We start from the raw sequence: 15,033 nt of genomic DNA on the forward strand, positions 1-15,033 counted from the left end.
AATGTTGGTGTATAGGCAGCTAATCCTCTAACCTACCTCACAAAGTTGTGAGGATGAAATGGGGGGCAGGGAAGCATATGCACTGCCTTGGTTTCCTTCAAGGAAAATATAAATGTGATAAATTTGTTGCATATTATTTTCTGTGTCTAATTCTATGCCTACTTAGTTTACTTATGCTTTATTAACAAAACATATAATTTCATGTTTGCCTTTGGTGATGAGGCAAAGTCTGCGCTTTCCTTGGAGTGTTGTGGGGGGATTCTTCCAAGGGAAGATCCTGTAATCAGGGATGGCAAGAGACCTTGGCCTGGAGTAAGAGCAGCAGGTGCTGCAGAGGCAATTGGCCATCCCACTAAGTGAGCCTCCAGCTGCAGTCTAAAGTGGTCCAGCACAGACACAGATTTGCCACCGCAGTGATAACCAGGCCAGCGAGGTTCCAGCAGCCCAGATTATTCACCCTGTCCATAACTCCACTAGTCACTCAAATTATGGCTCAGTGGCAATGCAATATATTATTATTATTATTATTATTATTATTATTATTATTATTATTGTAATCCACTCTTCATTTGTAGTATTCAGGGCAGTTCACAGCATAAAATCAGAGATCAATTTAGATTACAATCCTATACCCATGTGCCTGAAGTAAGCCCCACTTACTCAATGGAATTTAGACCATGTCAACCTCTTTAACCTTATTTATAACTAAGGGCTGATACCCAGTTTGTGTATGAGGACTCATCAAGACTTCCTTTTGCACCATGCTTTCCAGGCATAAGTTCGGACTTTAAAGCTCCATGTCCCAGCATGTGGTTTTGTTTTTTGTTTTTGTCCCAGAGCTTTCCCCCTGGGAAAACTTATGTTTTACTGCTGAATCAGAGCAAACAGCAATTGGGTTTTCCATGAATTGCTGTTTGCTCCAATTCAGTGGTAAAATACAGGTTTTCCCGGGGAAAGTGCCAGGTGGGGGGGGGGCTCAAACATAGAGCTTAAAAAGGCCGGACCTGTGCTTAGAAATGTAGCACAAAAGGAAGTCTTGATAAGCTCTGAAAGGTACAAGAAGAGAACTTGCCATCAGCACTGGGATGTTGCCTAGATGAAACAATCTGGGAATGGATTTCAGGGCTGATGGGGCAAAGAAATAAAATCCTTAGAAGTAACTTTTACATACAAATATTAACTAACACCAAAACCTACACACTTGGCTGCACTTCAAGTCCTACTGATGACTTCTGAGAAAACACACTTAGGATCATATTGTAAACCTCATCAATGCTAAGGAAATTACTCTTGTCCCTTTTAACAGACTGCTCATGAATGAACCTAACCTGATGAGCAGAAAAAATATTGTCAACCCCCCTGGACTAGTTGTGGACCCTCTTGCAAATGACCCATGTTACAAATCCTGTAAGAAGTGTAAAAATAACTTACACAAGAGTAGTTTTTTCTATTAAATACATGTATATATTGTTAAGCTTTCAGTGAAAACACCTTTCTGAATGTCTGAAGAAAGAAGAGGACTGTTGCCTGAAATGAAATATGAAAACTTACAATTTAATGAACATCCTTACTGCTATGTGTTGAAGAGAGTTAAGCTTAGGAGTGGTAAATCAATGTCTGGGCTGTACCACTTTAGACTGCTGAACTGGACTGATAAAATGCTGCTCCATATTTATTTGTCATTTTTGAAAAATCCCTCCACGTAGAAAGCAGGCATGTCAAAGCGAAAGCTAGCTTAGAAGCCTTCTCCTTGACAGATTTATTTTATAAATAGAATTTCTGTGTGGGTGGAGGGTCATTCCATCATGCAAGTCCACACCAACAGTCTGAAGTGAGACAGTCCCAATAGGTTCACCACCTCAATGAGAACTAGGCCTTGTAATTTACCTCTCAGGACATAAGAACTTCTAATGCTAGCAGTTGCCCCAACTGGAGAGTACCAAATCTTTCCCCTCAAGGGTCTTCCCATTGGGGCTGTACAAAGAGAGCCATTAGTAACTGATGGGATGATGGTAGTTGCCATCCAAATCATCTGAAGGGCACCCAATTTGCAAAGGCTGCCCTGTTGCTGAAAACAGTTCGGCTGCGGGCCCTGACTCAAATGAAGATCCTGTGTACAACTTAAAAGCCCCAAACCATTATCATCACACAGTAATCCTCCTCTTTGCCTGCCACACAGCTTCAATCTCAGACTTTTCCTCTCACCGCTTCCCCCTCTTGGAATAATTTCAAGTGTTAAAAAAAGAGGCCCAAATTTGAGACAACCCACATGTCTTCTCCAGTCTTCCTAAACAGCTCCTTAGGGCTGGTTTTCTCTTTCAGATGATTTCCAATGCATGCTTCGCTTCCTTACTCAGGAGTAAACCAGTAGGACTTATTTCCAGGTAAACCTACAGACAAGTTTTTAAAAGAAGCAGGCACTCTCGCCAAGTGGTTTGGGAAAGGGTGGGGCTGTTTGCAAAGAGATGTATTGTTTTATTAAGATGCAGAAAGCAGCTGCTTGCTGGAGAGACAGCTGGGGGAACAGCTGCTGAGCAAGCTCCCAAGAGTGCCCAACACTGCCTTCATGCACAGAGCTGCAGCACAGGGTGAAATGACCTACACTGCAACCCGACACTAATGCCCTAGAGGAAGCTTTGATGTGCAGCTACTGGAGTCTGTGTTTGTGAGACAAGTGGCAGTAAGAACATTGGGGAAATGTATGTGAAGCACTATCCTGCCACAGTTCTGCAACAAGCGAAGGCAATGATAACTCCCCAAGAGCCAAAGAGAAAAGTTCCTACACCCCAGCAAGATCCTACCAACTAAAAAGCACACTCATATCTGCAAGTATGAGCCAGAAGGCTCCAGAGACAAGCACTATGCTTAAGGTAATTCCAAGGTGTGAGGATGGCTCTTTCTGTGGGTCTGGTCTGTGCTTACTCATTCATGCAAAGCATCACTTGATGTTCCAGTCACCCCTGGGTGAACATGCATGTGTGAAATAGCCCCTAGGTCTGCTGCTAGTTAGGACCCTTGTGCAGATAACTAAGAAAGGCCACAGAATTTACATGCTGAGGAGTATAGTCATGGGGACACTCAGCAACATTCACCTGTTTTCTTCCTCCTTGATCTAGGAAACTGAACTGGCACAGAACTTTTAGAAATTAATTATTGAGAGCCAGGGTGGTATAGTGGTTAGAACTAGGACCTGGGAAAGACAAGGGTTCAAATCCCCCCTCAACCATGAAGTTCACTGGGTGACCTTGGGCCAGTCACTGTATCTCAACCTAACCTACCTCACAGGGTTGTTGTGGGGATTAAATGAGGAGGGGGAGAACCATCTACACCACTTTGAGCTCCCTGGAGAAAAAAGTGGGATAGAAATGCAATCAATGATGGTGATGGCTGGGGAAGGGGGACAGAGGAAGGGGGAAAGGGGGCATTCTGTAAGGTCTTCTTAGCCTGGCAAACACCGCTGAAGCCTCTGCCTGGATCCCTCAGAACACAGTGCTGCTAGGCCTGGGAGGGTTGTTAATGTTACCTGTGGCATATTTCCATGGATGCAGACAGGGCTGACTCTATCTCTCAGGAAGAACAGACAGAACATCATTCTGACAGAGTACACTAGAGCAGTAGCGTTCAAGCAGTGCTTACCTCTCCGGAAGCTGCACAAAAGTGCAGTTTTTTACACTGCTTCTGATATATGTGGCTCCCTGCATGAAGTAAGAGTACAATCTAGATTCCTCCCTAATGTTACAATTGGTTTCTGGGACATGATCTCACCTAAGGCCACATTAGATATTACGCTACATGTGTGACTGCTGCCAAAAGCAGCCACTACACATCCACTTTTTCTATGATATAGCACTTACTCATGTCTATGATATCCCTGTTTCTTCCTCCCTTCAGTGTCATAGTTTGCTATCGGCAAGAGCTGGGGATATACAGAACATAATGTTGTCAGGAGATGGGTAAGTTCCCCTAGATACAGTACAGAGGGGTTTCTGGTGCCTATCTGCCTTAATGGAGGCAGCCCCCCACAACACCGCAGGGATCAAAGGCGAAGGAAAACAAGAATGATAGAGGGTAAATCGTTTTTGGACATTCCTCCCAGGGAAGGGTGGAGCAGGCTTCACTCACAGTCTCAGTACCTGGCTCTCGTTCTGGCATGTAATGCAGGGGGCAGGGAGGCACTGAGTGCAAAAAGCACTTTGCCTAGTGAAACCCTCCTACGCCGGCATTAAGAAGCAGAGGTTCTCTTGTTAATTGCATTTCTAATTGGCTTTAAGGTCAGGCACACTCCAAGAGAAGATATTGTCATCAGAACTGCAGAATTATCCAGCTGCATTGATCTGAGCTTTGGAACTGAGAAAAGATTTTATTCGGTGTGGGCGGTGGATGGCGGAGAGGGGAGCCTCTGGTTTCCTGTTTACTTTGAGCTTCTTTATTAATTATTTGGCAAACTTCTCCAGACGCAAAATTTTAAAGATGTAAAATGAGGTTGGTTTGCAGTATGGAATAAAACTTGTGATTAAAAGAACAGTTAGCTGTGTGTGGTTTAAAGAGATGGAAGGAAGGGAGAGCTCTAATGCTGGAATGGATTATCTTGGGAAATTAGAGTGGATACCTTCTCTACCATCCCCTCTTAAAAACAACAGAGAAGAGATATAACTCAAGTGAACTTTGGCCAAAATGCAGTTGTAAAGATGAAAGGAATTTGGGGGTGCAAACACGTGAGGCACAGAGACGTTGGTGGTTATTAATTAAAATGAAGTACTCCAAGATCCCCTGTGGCAGAAGTTGGATCCCTCTTTCTCAGGCTGTAGAAACTTCAAGACTGAGTAGTGAGAAAGGTGGACTGTTGGAGTATGTTGCTGTCTGAAAACACCGAGCAAGATGAGAGCACAATGGGAGGGAGCTAGTGAAATATTTTGAGAATTCTCATCGGTGGAAGAAGATTGGAAGAAATTTAAAGATTATTTACAGAAATATTGCAAAATTAATGAATGTTAGAGTGATGTTGGATTGAAGTTAAGTGGCTTCTAGCTGTACAGGCGTTAAAGTTATAAATATATCAAGATTAAGGATTAAGATTAAAAAGGTCAAAAGAATGGAAAAATTGGTTTTTAATAGGTAAAAACTTAATGTTATAATATATTAAGATTAAGGATTGAGATTAAAAAGGAGAGAAAGAAATTGCTGGACTAACAAACTGAATTGGAATACAAAAGAGGGAGGTATGAGGAGGTCCGGGAAACAAGTAAATGTAAAAGAAGTCATGAAAAGACGGAATTGTTTTTAACTGTTTTTTCTTTTTTCCTTTTGTATTTTGTATTGTGTATTTCTCTTTTTATTCTTAAATTTTTCTTTTTTATTAATGTGATTCTTTTTTTGTGTGAAACTTTAATAAATATTATTTTTTTAAAAAAACATTTTGAGAATTCTCCAGGATTATAGCCGCACCCCAGTTAAGATGAGAGACAACAGCAGTTGGAGGGCAGCAAAGGCCAAGGACTTCATAACTGGACATATTGAGGCTGACACACGCAGAGAAAAGGAAAATAATTAGAGCACCTCATTTGAAATCCTATGAAAAGTTAGATAATAACACGAATAGTAATCGTTAAAAATGCAGCCGTTATCTTAATGATTAATATACCAACTGAAATGTAATTAGAAGTTAATGAAAAATATGAACTGCAGCAATATAAGAACTGGACAAAAACATTGATCAAGGAGTGCGGGAAACTACTTTTATTAAATTGTATAAATTTTGAATTAATTGAATTATTTTGATTCAAATCTGTATAATTGGCAAAAGTGTGGTAATATTGGGCAAATATTGGAAATCTAATAAAAAGTTATTATTATTATTTTAAAAAGATGCAGTACAGAGGATAGAGGGCATTAAATGAACGGCTGCCACTCTTGGCAACAGGAATACTTTTAGTGCAATATGAAACTTGTCCCTTTTCTCAGCAACCTGCAGCGGGTCCTACACACCAGCCTGTTGTTGAGACTTAAATATGTCTGGCTGGCCACATGGTGGTCCTCGCAGAAACGGCAATCATGTGACAACCAGTTCCTAACCTTGATTTGTAGGAATGCTGCGAGTCAGGGTGCCACCTTGATTACATTAGTTGCAATCCTAATATCAATGAATGATGTTGTCTGCATCACAACACTGTCTTCTCACCTAGAGGGACAGAAGAAAGGGAACAAGGGAGATGTGCAAGGAAGAGCATCAACCTGCTACCAACATCCACTTTTGGCCCGCTGCACCTGTGGTTGGGAGTGCAGAGCAGATCCCACAGACTGACGCAGATCAACATAGCTGCAGCACTAGCCAGAACTGTAGGCTCCTTGCCTGAGATCTGGCCAGAGTCTCCCAGAAAATCTGGCCTTAAATCATTCCTAACTCTCCCTGCCTCTCTCACAGCACTGACTCTGGGGCTAGTGGTTCTGCAGCTCACCAGAATTACGTAATGCAAACATACTCTTCAGCATTCCCCAGAAATATCTGATGAGCCATGCACACAATTGGGAGGGGCCATTGGGCAGGCTAGCTATTGCTCCCTTCTCGCTTTTACTCACATGCCTAGACATTTCTGTCTCACAGTATGAGACAAACGGCTTTTGTAACTCTGCTTATGCACCTAGGCTAAGAAACAAGCAGGGCAGACTTTATATCGAGAACAGTTAGTTCCCTGGCTTCCCAAGCACAGACTTACAATTGCCTCCAGAGTGGACCGCAACCGTTTTTCCAATTGATGGCTGGCAGTGGAGTGAGAAAAATCAATCCCAGAGAAGCTTTCAACAACCACATGTTTTCATCCCATGCAGCAAACCGCGATGGACTGATGGGAAAATACATTCCCTTCCAATCTCCCTCAGGTGGAAGAGGTGAAAAAATTGGCTGGGCTACCACCATCTTCTGGGGCTGACAAATGGGCGGCATTGGAAGACCACTGCTCTCTTCCAAGTGCCGGGAAAGAAGTATATTCCTATACTGCTTTGTTGAGTGATCAAAGCATTTGCATACCATCTCTCACTACTCTGTACAACAACCTTGTTAAGGTAGGCCAGTGTTAATATCATCCCCGTATTACAGAGGGAGGGCTGAGGTATGACAGTTTGCTTAAGACCACTCAGCGATGAGAACTGAATTAAAGGCTTTTGGATACACAGATCACACATCCTACTCAGCCACTATGCTGCACCAGCTCCAGCTACTAGCGACCTTAGAGGCAGGGGCGTGAAGGGAGCGGTGCTCAGTTTCCAGCTCAAATGCAAAAAACAGAGTAAAGGCTGTAGGCCAGAGCAGGTGCCTCTAGCCACTTCTGGTTTTTTACCAGCAAGGAGAAGAGGCTCAGAGAACCCACCCACCTCTCCAGGCTCTCAAAAACCGCCTCCCTGGTGTCGGTAGCGAGTGGGCGGGAATGGCAAGACACATTTGTGCTGGTTTTAAGTCATTTGCAGCATCAAACCACTTTGCTAATTTCTATCCAGGAGAAGGAGGCGGGGATGAGGAGGGAGAGAGAAAGAACACACTGCTGGATTCGTCAATTCCCACCCCACACAGCCTCTCCTGCTGCCATTTCCAAAGCAGATCCCAAAGCTTTCAGGGCTAACTGCATCCTAATCTCTTCAGCCAAAACTCGTGGGCAACTAGAACATATCCTGTCCTGGAGATCAACTTCCCAGGTACAGTGATTTAGTTCAAACACCCCCATATCCCCCCAAACAGAAGGCATCAGCATCAAAGCAGGGGGTGCTGTTGGAGGAGATCAGATGCACTAGTAACAATGTGGGGAGGGGGAGAGAGGAGGGGGAGCCTTAGCAAAGAGGACATGGGCCTGAGGGCTGAAATAAACAGGTGTGCCTCTTCAAACAGTCTGCTTCAGAACAACTCCTGCACCAATGTTCAAAGGGTGGAGAAATGCCGGCTTCCAATCTCGCCTGTTTTGCAGGCTCCTTAGGAAAGTCAGTTCTCTCAATCTCCCCTCCCCCCAAGTCTTCAGTACATGAAAAATACTTCTGACCTACCTTACATGGCAATTGTAAGGACTGTTGACAAGAAAGAGTCTTATAACACCATACAGAGTATCAAATATATTACGACATGCATTTTCGTAAGCTAACGTAGGAAACTGTCATTGGTCTATCCAGCTCAGACCCTGACTAGCTGCAGCTCCCTGGAGGTTTCCACTAAGGGGTCTTTCCCAGCCTGACCTGGACCTGCCAAAGGTTGTGCCTGGGGTCCTCTGACTGCACACAAAGAATGTGCTTTACCACTGAGGAGCAGGTGGAAACTTTTAAGCCCCAGGTGCCAAGTGTGCAATTATTTCAACATGGTTCTTACCAAGTGCATCTGGAACAGGGATGGGCAATCTGTGGCTCGCCATAGATTTTTTTGACTCCCCCATCATTCCTGACAATTGGCCATGCTGGCTGGGGAGGGGAGCTGAACTCCAGTAACACAGAGAGAACCACCAGCTCCCTATTCTTGGAGCAAGAAGGTGATGTGAGCCAAGGGGGCAGGGGGACACGAATCCTGTTCTCTTCCAGAGTTGATGTACCAGGAACCCAGCAGTCCTGGTTCCTATATTTGTCACTCCAAGTCATTTAATCCTACTCTTTCTCCCCTAGGCACTTAGAAGGCATGATTCCTACACACTCCACAAATCAGCAGGTACCTCATCCCCCCAATATTCTTTTCTCAGTCCCTGAACTCAATACTCAGTACATAACACTGGGCAACCCATGCGAAATCATTTCACACCCACACATGCACATCCCTCAAGCATCAGTTCAGACCCTCACCGCTCATCATAGCAATGGTACACTCGGTAGCAACACTACTTTTTTGGATGTAACCCTTAAGCCACATTTCAGCAAGATCTGGGGGCTGGGAGGATCCAGTCCCTGTCCTAAGCAGTAGCTTTTTCCTGTCAACCACCCCACTAGTGAAAACTATGCCAATGGGCTGGTTCTTAGGGATTACTCAGAGGGAAGGGGGCTTTTATACATGTGTGTGTGTGTGTGTATCAGGGATGGGGAAACCTGTGCCCCCCAGATGTTGCTAGACTCCAACTTCCACCAATTCTGAACTCTGGCATGGGGCCTGGGCATCTCAAGGGTTACAAGTTCCCCATCCCTAGTGTATGTACACCACATACACATCCCTATTAAGCAGAAGCAAAAGGCCCTGCCTAACATCATGCCAAACCAAATAGCTAGAAGGAAACACTAAAGGGACCCTCTGTTAGAGACTGGCTATTGGGATTAACAGAAAAATCCTGTCACTTTCAGAGGCAGCTCTTTTCCCTTACACAGGACAGAGAAAATTCACTTTAGGATTCAGAAGGTTGCTGGGGGGGGGGGGCAGTTATGCAAATAAATATAAGTAGGACTTTAGCCCTGGATTTGTGTTTGCAATGGTGGGAGTCCTGAAATATGTGGAGGGAATCATCTAGGAGCACTAATACAAAAGAACCAGTTTTTCAAGGAGATTAAGTTAGGATCCACTGCACAGTTAAATCCCCAAAAAGTGGGGTGGGGAGAGCCATTTGGTATATTACAGAGTGAGAAAGATGCAGGACTGGCAGGAGAGCACATTCAGCAGTCCATTGCAGTTATAAGACCCCCCCCCCCCGCAGAGCAACTGGAAAGCAATTCTCCTAAAGGATGGTGGAAAGAAAAGGACCCAGGGCGGCAGGTGAGAGTAACACAGCATATCTACTGGCAGTAGCACAGAGCGGTATTGCTCTGTAGAGAGAGGTGAATTCTGGAATAAGGAAAAGCTGGCAAGGAGCAAAGAAATTGAGGCTGGTGTAAAACAGGAAGGGAAGAAACCCAGCTCAAGTATAGGGTCAGCAGGTTCTAGTCATGGGCGTAGCTAGGATTTTTCTTACAGGGCAGGCTTTTGTTTGGGGGAGCAGAACCCCCAGCTCCCCTCGGCTGCACCCCTGGTTCTGGCTGGAATGCCCTGATGGGTCTGCAGGGGTCTGCAGGGGAGAGCGATCCCAGACAGAGTCCAGTGCACACAGCAGGGAGCGAGGGTTCAAGAAGGAGGATGAATGAGACCTGACTCTAAGGATGGACACTGCCAGGCTAGCAAGGGATGGGTGCAGACTGGGATGCATGTGGTGGTGTTGGGAAATAACTGTGACTGCAACAAGACTCAAGAGGCCTAGATCAGAGGCAGCAGAGAAATGCAGAGCGGTTTCAGGAGGGCAGTCCCAGGACATATCTATGCTCCCCAAACCACCACACTTCACAATCCTAAAAAGCAAAAATGCACCCCAGGACCCCCTGCAATGCAATAAAGGGAGCCGGCCTCCATGACTCTGGCCGCCCGGCATCCACCAATTCCTATGGCCTCCCCAAGCGACTGCTTGTGCAATGAGAGTGGCCCTGGGGGCCGGCGGGGCTGCCGGGGGCCGGAGCAGCTCCTTACTTTCTCTGCAGCGTGGTGGCTGGGCTGGTGCTGGCGCTGGTGCTGTGGCCCCCTCCGGCTCCCGGGCTGGAGCTCCGCGACGCCCCCCGGCTCAGCTGCCCCCTCTCCCGCTCCCGGGGGGGCCGGGGGTACTCGTGCTCCTTCTCGCGCGCGGGGTGGCACTGCGGGGGCCGCTCTCGATGCAGCTGGCAGGCTTCCCGGTAGTGGCTCTCCCGGCTCGGGTACTGCCCGCCGTCCCGGTTTCCATAGTGCTGTAGCTCGCGCTCCTTGTCCCGGTTCGGATAGGGGTTCTGCCCTTCCCGGTCCGCCCGGCTTTGGTACTGGCTCTCGCGGTCTGCGCGGCTGGGGTACTGCACATCCCGCTCCGTGCGGCTCTCCCGGTTCGGATACTGCCCGTCGCGCTCGGCGCGGGTCTGGTAGTGGCTCTCTCTCTCCTTGGGGTGGTACTGCCCGTCGCGGTCGCGGTCGCGGTGCCGCTCTCGGTCCCTCTCGCCGTCGCGCAGGTCCCGGTTCTCCTGGCTCAGCTGCTCCAGCTGCCCCTCCAGCTCCTCGATCCGGCGCCGCTGCGTCTCCAGCAGCTTCTGCTGGTTCTCGATGATGTTGTTGAGCTCCAGCAGGTACTCCACGGCCCGGTTGGGGCTCTCGGCGCCGGGCGCCCCCGGGCCGCCCCCCGCTCCCCCGTCCATGGAGAGCGAGAGGAAGAGGGGCGCGCGGGCGCTTGGCGCGGCGCCCGGCGCCCGGCGCCTCCGGCTCCCGATCGCGGCGGAGGGCACCACCCCGCACCAGCTACGGACCCGCCCCGCGGCCCGCCGAGGGCTGCCGGGCTACGGACACCATCCTCCGGCGGGAGCCCCGCGGAAAGAGCGCGACCACGAGCCGCCGCCGCCGCCGCCGCCGCTGCAGAGGCACTGCGCACTGCGAGCGAGCGAGCGAGGGAGCGAGCGCGCCGCCCGGCGAGCCCAGGGCGAGCTCCAGCCCCGCGGGAGGGGCGAAGCCGGAGGGCGGCCGCCGCGCGTCCCGGCCTGGCCGACCCCAGCCCGGCCCGCCGCCGCCGCCGCCGCTGCAGGAGGCCCGAGCGGCCGGGAAGGGCTCCCGCTGCCCCTGCTCCCCGCGCGCGCCCCGGGAGGGAGGGGAGGTTGCGCGGAGTTGCGCTCCCGGGGCAAGCAAGTTTCCCCCGGCCCCTTCCGCCCCGCGCGCGGTGCCTTCAGCCGGGAGCCAAGGAAGCGGCCGCTCAGGGATGTGCTTCTTTGCCACTGTGCTCGTGGCATGGGAGGCTTCGCATTATTAGATGATCGCGCAATTTTAGACCTGCCCCTATAAATGGACGCCCCAAGTGCTGAAACGCAGCCCGGATGCAAGAGGAGCCCCTTGCTTCCAGCAGGACGCAAGCTGCAAAGGCACAGCGATAGACCCCCTTTCTTAGGGAAGAAGCGCCACTGAAAGCAACGGCGCTTACTCACGAATAGACATATATAGGTTTGCATTGCCCGTCGCAATGCACTTCAGCTGGAACAGGGCCATAATCCGTGAAGGCCTTTTCAGCACCAGTTTATGTGTGCACTAGGTAAAAAGGTAGAGGGCCCCTGGACGGTGAAGTCCCGTCAAAGGCGACTGTGGCGCTTGGCCACCATTTGGGTACAGTACTGCACACAGTTAAGTATGGAGGAGAGGAGGCAGTCTGTAAAAATGGGGCGGACGTGGATGTGAGCCACATTAGTCCCTTTCACACAGTGGCCTTGTTCTGAGTATGTTTAGTGTGTTGTGCCCCTTCCATTTCCACAGCAACACCCATATGATAGATGCAGAACTAAAGGCCAATAAATAATTTTCAGACAATGCTGAGATGTGTAACACCTTTATTGCAGACTTAAAGGAATAGGCAGATAAATTCATAACTTAGCATTTATACAGCAACTTTTAGGTGTCCAAAGTTCTTCACATACATTTGTCACAGACATCCTCTCCAACATACTTGTAACATAGGCCAGTAACAAAGATGGAAACTCAAGTCTGAGAGAATCATTGTTTACCTCACAGGACCTAGCTAGGTTGCAGCTGAAGTGAGATTTGAGCTTCCCGGCACCAACTCATAGGCTTAACTGTCCTGTGTGCATGCACACAAATATTGGTAACACTAGCCCAAGAAGTCTTTAAAGCAAAGAGAGAGAAGAAAAGCTGCTTCCTGGGGGTATTGGCAAGAGCTGAGCAGCAAAGAGCAGGAATGCATTGTTTCAACTCTTCTCCCCAGCCTAAATCCTCCTCTGCCCCTGCACAGCTTTCACCTCCAGGGGCATTTCAAGGGTGTGTTTGCCCTCACACTGGGTGGGAAGAACATGAGGCTTCCTCCACCACTGATTAGATGTATGATATGGTAGGAAGGGCAGTGCTGTTTTATGTCTTTGGGCCAATGCAAAATAGGCAGGAGAATTGTCAGTTAGGGGTTTTGCCTCCCTCAGATAGCAGGCTTCCCTTGGTCACAGCTTAGTGGTAGTGCATGCAGAATGCCCCAGGTTTGACCTGGGACATCTTCAGGTATGGCTGGGAAAGACTTCCATCTGAACCTCTGGAGAGCTGCTACCAGTCAGTGTAGAGGTTCTCAGGCTGGTCCACAGACCATTGGTGGTCCATGAGTTTCATTCAGGTCGTCTGTGGTCTGCCTGTAAAAATACATGTAAAAACTGTGCAGCATCCTGTCCCATGAAGCCTTCAAAACTAAAATCCAATTCAAGGAAGGAAGGTTAAAGAGGGGAACAATATAAATAGGATCAGCAACCCGCCCCCATACCATATTAACATTTAAATGAATGGAGGTTTGCATATACCAAGTTCTACTTTGGAAATAATTCAATAGCAGGATAACGGAATAAGCCAGCTAACACATGAATTCTGCAAGGATGCCAACCAACACAGAAAATATGGTTTTTGAAATGCATGTGGGATTGGGGGGGGCTGGCAGTCTTTGTCTCATCCACAGGGGAGCCCCCACCCCACCCCCACTGGTGAGCTGATCTGAGGAAGTGCGCAAACACAGTGGAACCAGGTTAGGTATTGCAATCTTTATTAGAACTAACATAGTTTTGCTAGAATCAAAGACTTCTGGTTCCTTTGCTATCAAATAAGGTAGGCAAGAAGAGAAACCATTTGAAGCTGCCTGTTTGATCCCCCAGATTTGTCAATGCAGCCAGACAGATATTCCCCTCCATTCCCAAGGGAGACAGCAGGATCAAAGCCCACTCAGCGTTACCTGCTTTCGTGCAGCAGCACCAAGAAGCATCAGGAAAAACATAATCTCCCAGACAAATGCAGACCTGAATGACAAGCTGAACCAGCTTTTTTTAGTGCATCACTAAGGAAGAGCATGCTAAGAGAGCCAGTGAGAGTCTTCTGCTTTTGTAGTTCACACTACTGGAAGAACTGGAAAATTTAGCCAGCTCCTTCATACAGTTTGCCCTGCATCCCCAAAGGGATGTGCACATAGGACAGGAGCTTCACCAACACAGATAACTGAAGCAAGACTAGCATTCTGCAGGGCCTGTTAGCAAAGAGAAGGTGGCTTTGCCATGCTGAGGCGTCCCTGGGCATGCTTAATGAATGAGCTCAGCTTAAAAATAACAATTTAAAAGATCTATAGTTTATTTTTGCACAGCATTTGACATCACTGGATACTCTGCAGAATACAGTATGGTTTTGGAGAGTCACTGAAAATGAACACACAGGTCTAAATTGCAAGCAATTTGGGCTATGGCACAAGAGGCTGCAGGTGGGGCCAGACATTTTGTTGCTTGAGATGGGAAATCCAAATGGCAACTCTATTTCGCTAATTCACATAGATCACCATCACCCAGGAGTGGAGTGGGGGTACAAGTGCCCTGCTCCAATTCACGGAAATGCAGTAGAAGCTCACCAATAACCCTCCTGTTCTCAATGGTGCCTGCAAGCTCAGGGCCACTTATCTTAGGGCCCCTTCTCAGAGGCAGGCTTGCACAAACCACTGGCAGCACACGAACTGAACTGGCCTCACAGCCGGCAACTCAGAGCAAGCAAAGTGCAGCAAGTCACACCAATGCACCTCAGGGTTTTGTTTTTTTAAAATAACCCTGCAAATCAGTTTTCCTGTTACAAATAATCCTCTAAGAATCATGAAAGTGTAGAGTTGGAAGGGACCCTGAGGGTCATCTAGTCCAGCCCCCGGCAATACAGGAATCTTAACTGAAGCATCCATGACAGATGACCATCCAACCTCTGCTTAAAAACCTCCAAGTTCTTCCTGCTGTTTAGTCAGAATCTCCTTTCTTGTAACTCAAATCCACTGGTTTGAGTCCCACCCTCCAGAGCAGGAGAAAACATCTTCTGTGTGATAGCCCTTTTGATATTTGAAGGTGGCTATCATATCTTTTCCAGGCTAAACAACTCCTTCGACCATTCCACATAAGGCTTGGTTTCCAGACCCTTGATCATCTTGCAACATAATAATAATAATAATAATAATAATAATAATAATAATTGAAAAACTCTGCCTCACAGTATTTTGAAGATCCATGGGCCCAATAATCACTATGGCTTGGTTTTCACCATGTACTTCGGCGTGGAGT

At 47.7% G+C, this 15,033-nt stretch overlaps 1 protein-coding gene across 6 annotated transcripts in view; it reads right to left on the minus strand.

Moving 5' to 3' along the window:
* Window positions 1-11,162, minus strand: part of IQSEC2 (IQ motif and Sec7 domain ArfGEF 2) — a 168,088-nt gene extending 156,926 nt beyond the window's left edge. For 2 of the 6 annotated variants that reach the window (XM_080987301.1, XM_080987297.1), the window contains exon 1: window positions 10,442-11,162. In XM_080987301.1, the coding sequence (XP_080843427.1) occupies window positions 10,442-11,127 (686 nt within the window). In that variant the 5' untranslated portion in view covers window positions 11,128-11,162. The remainder of the gene's footprint in view (window positions 1-10,441) is intronic. The other 4 variants (XM_080987298.1, XM_080987300.1, XM_080987302.1 and 1 more) reach the window with 3 other exon arrangements.
* Between the last annotated feature and the right edge of the window lie 3,871 nt (window positions 11,163-15,033).

This window comes from Podarcis pityusensis (genome assembly GCF_964106645.2).
Source record: "Podarcis pityusensis genome assembly, chromosome: 17".
NCBI classification, from domain to species: Eukaryota; Metazoa; Chordata; class Lepidosauria; order Squamata; family Lacertidae; genus Podarcis; species Podarcis pityusensis.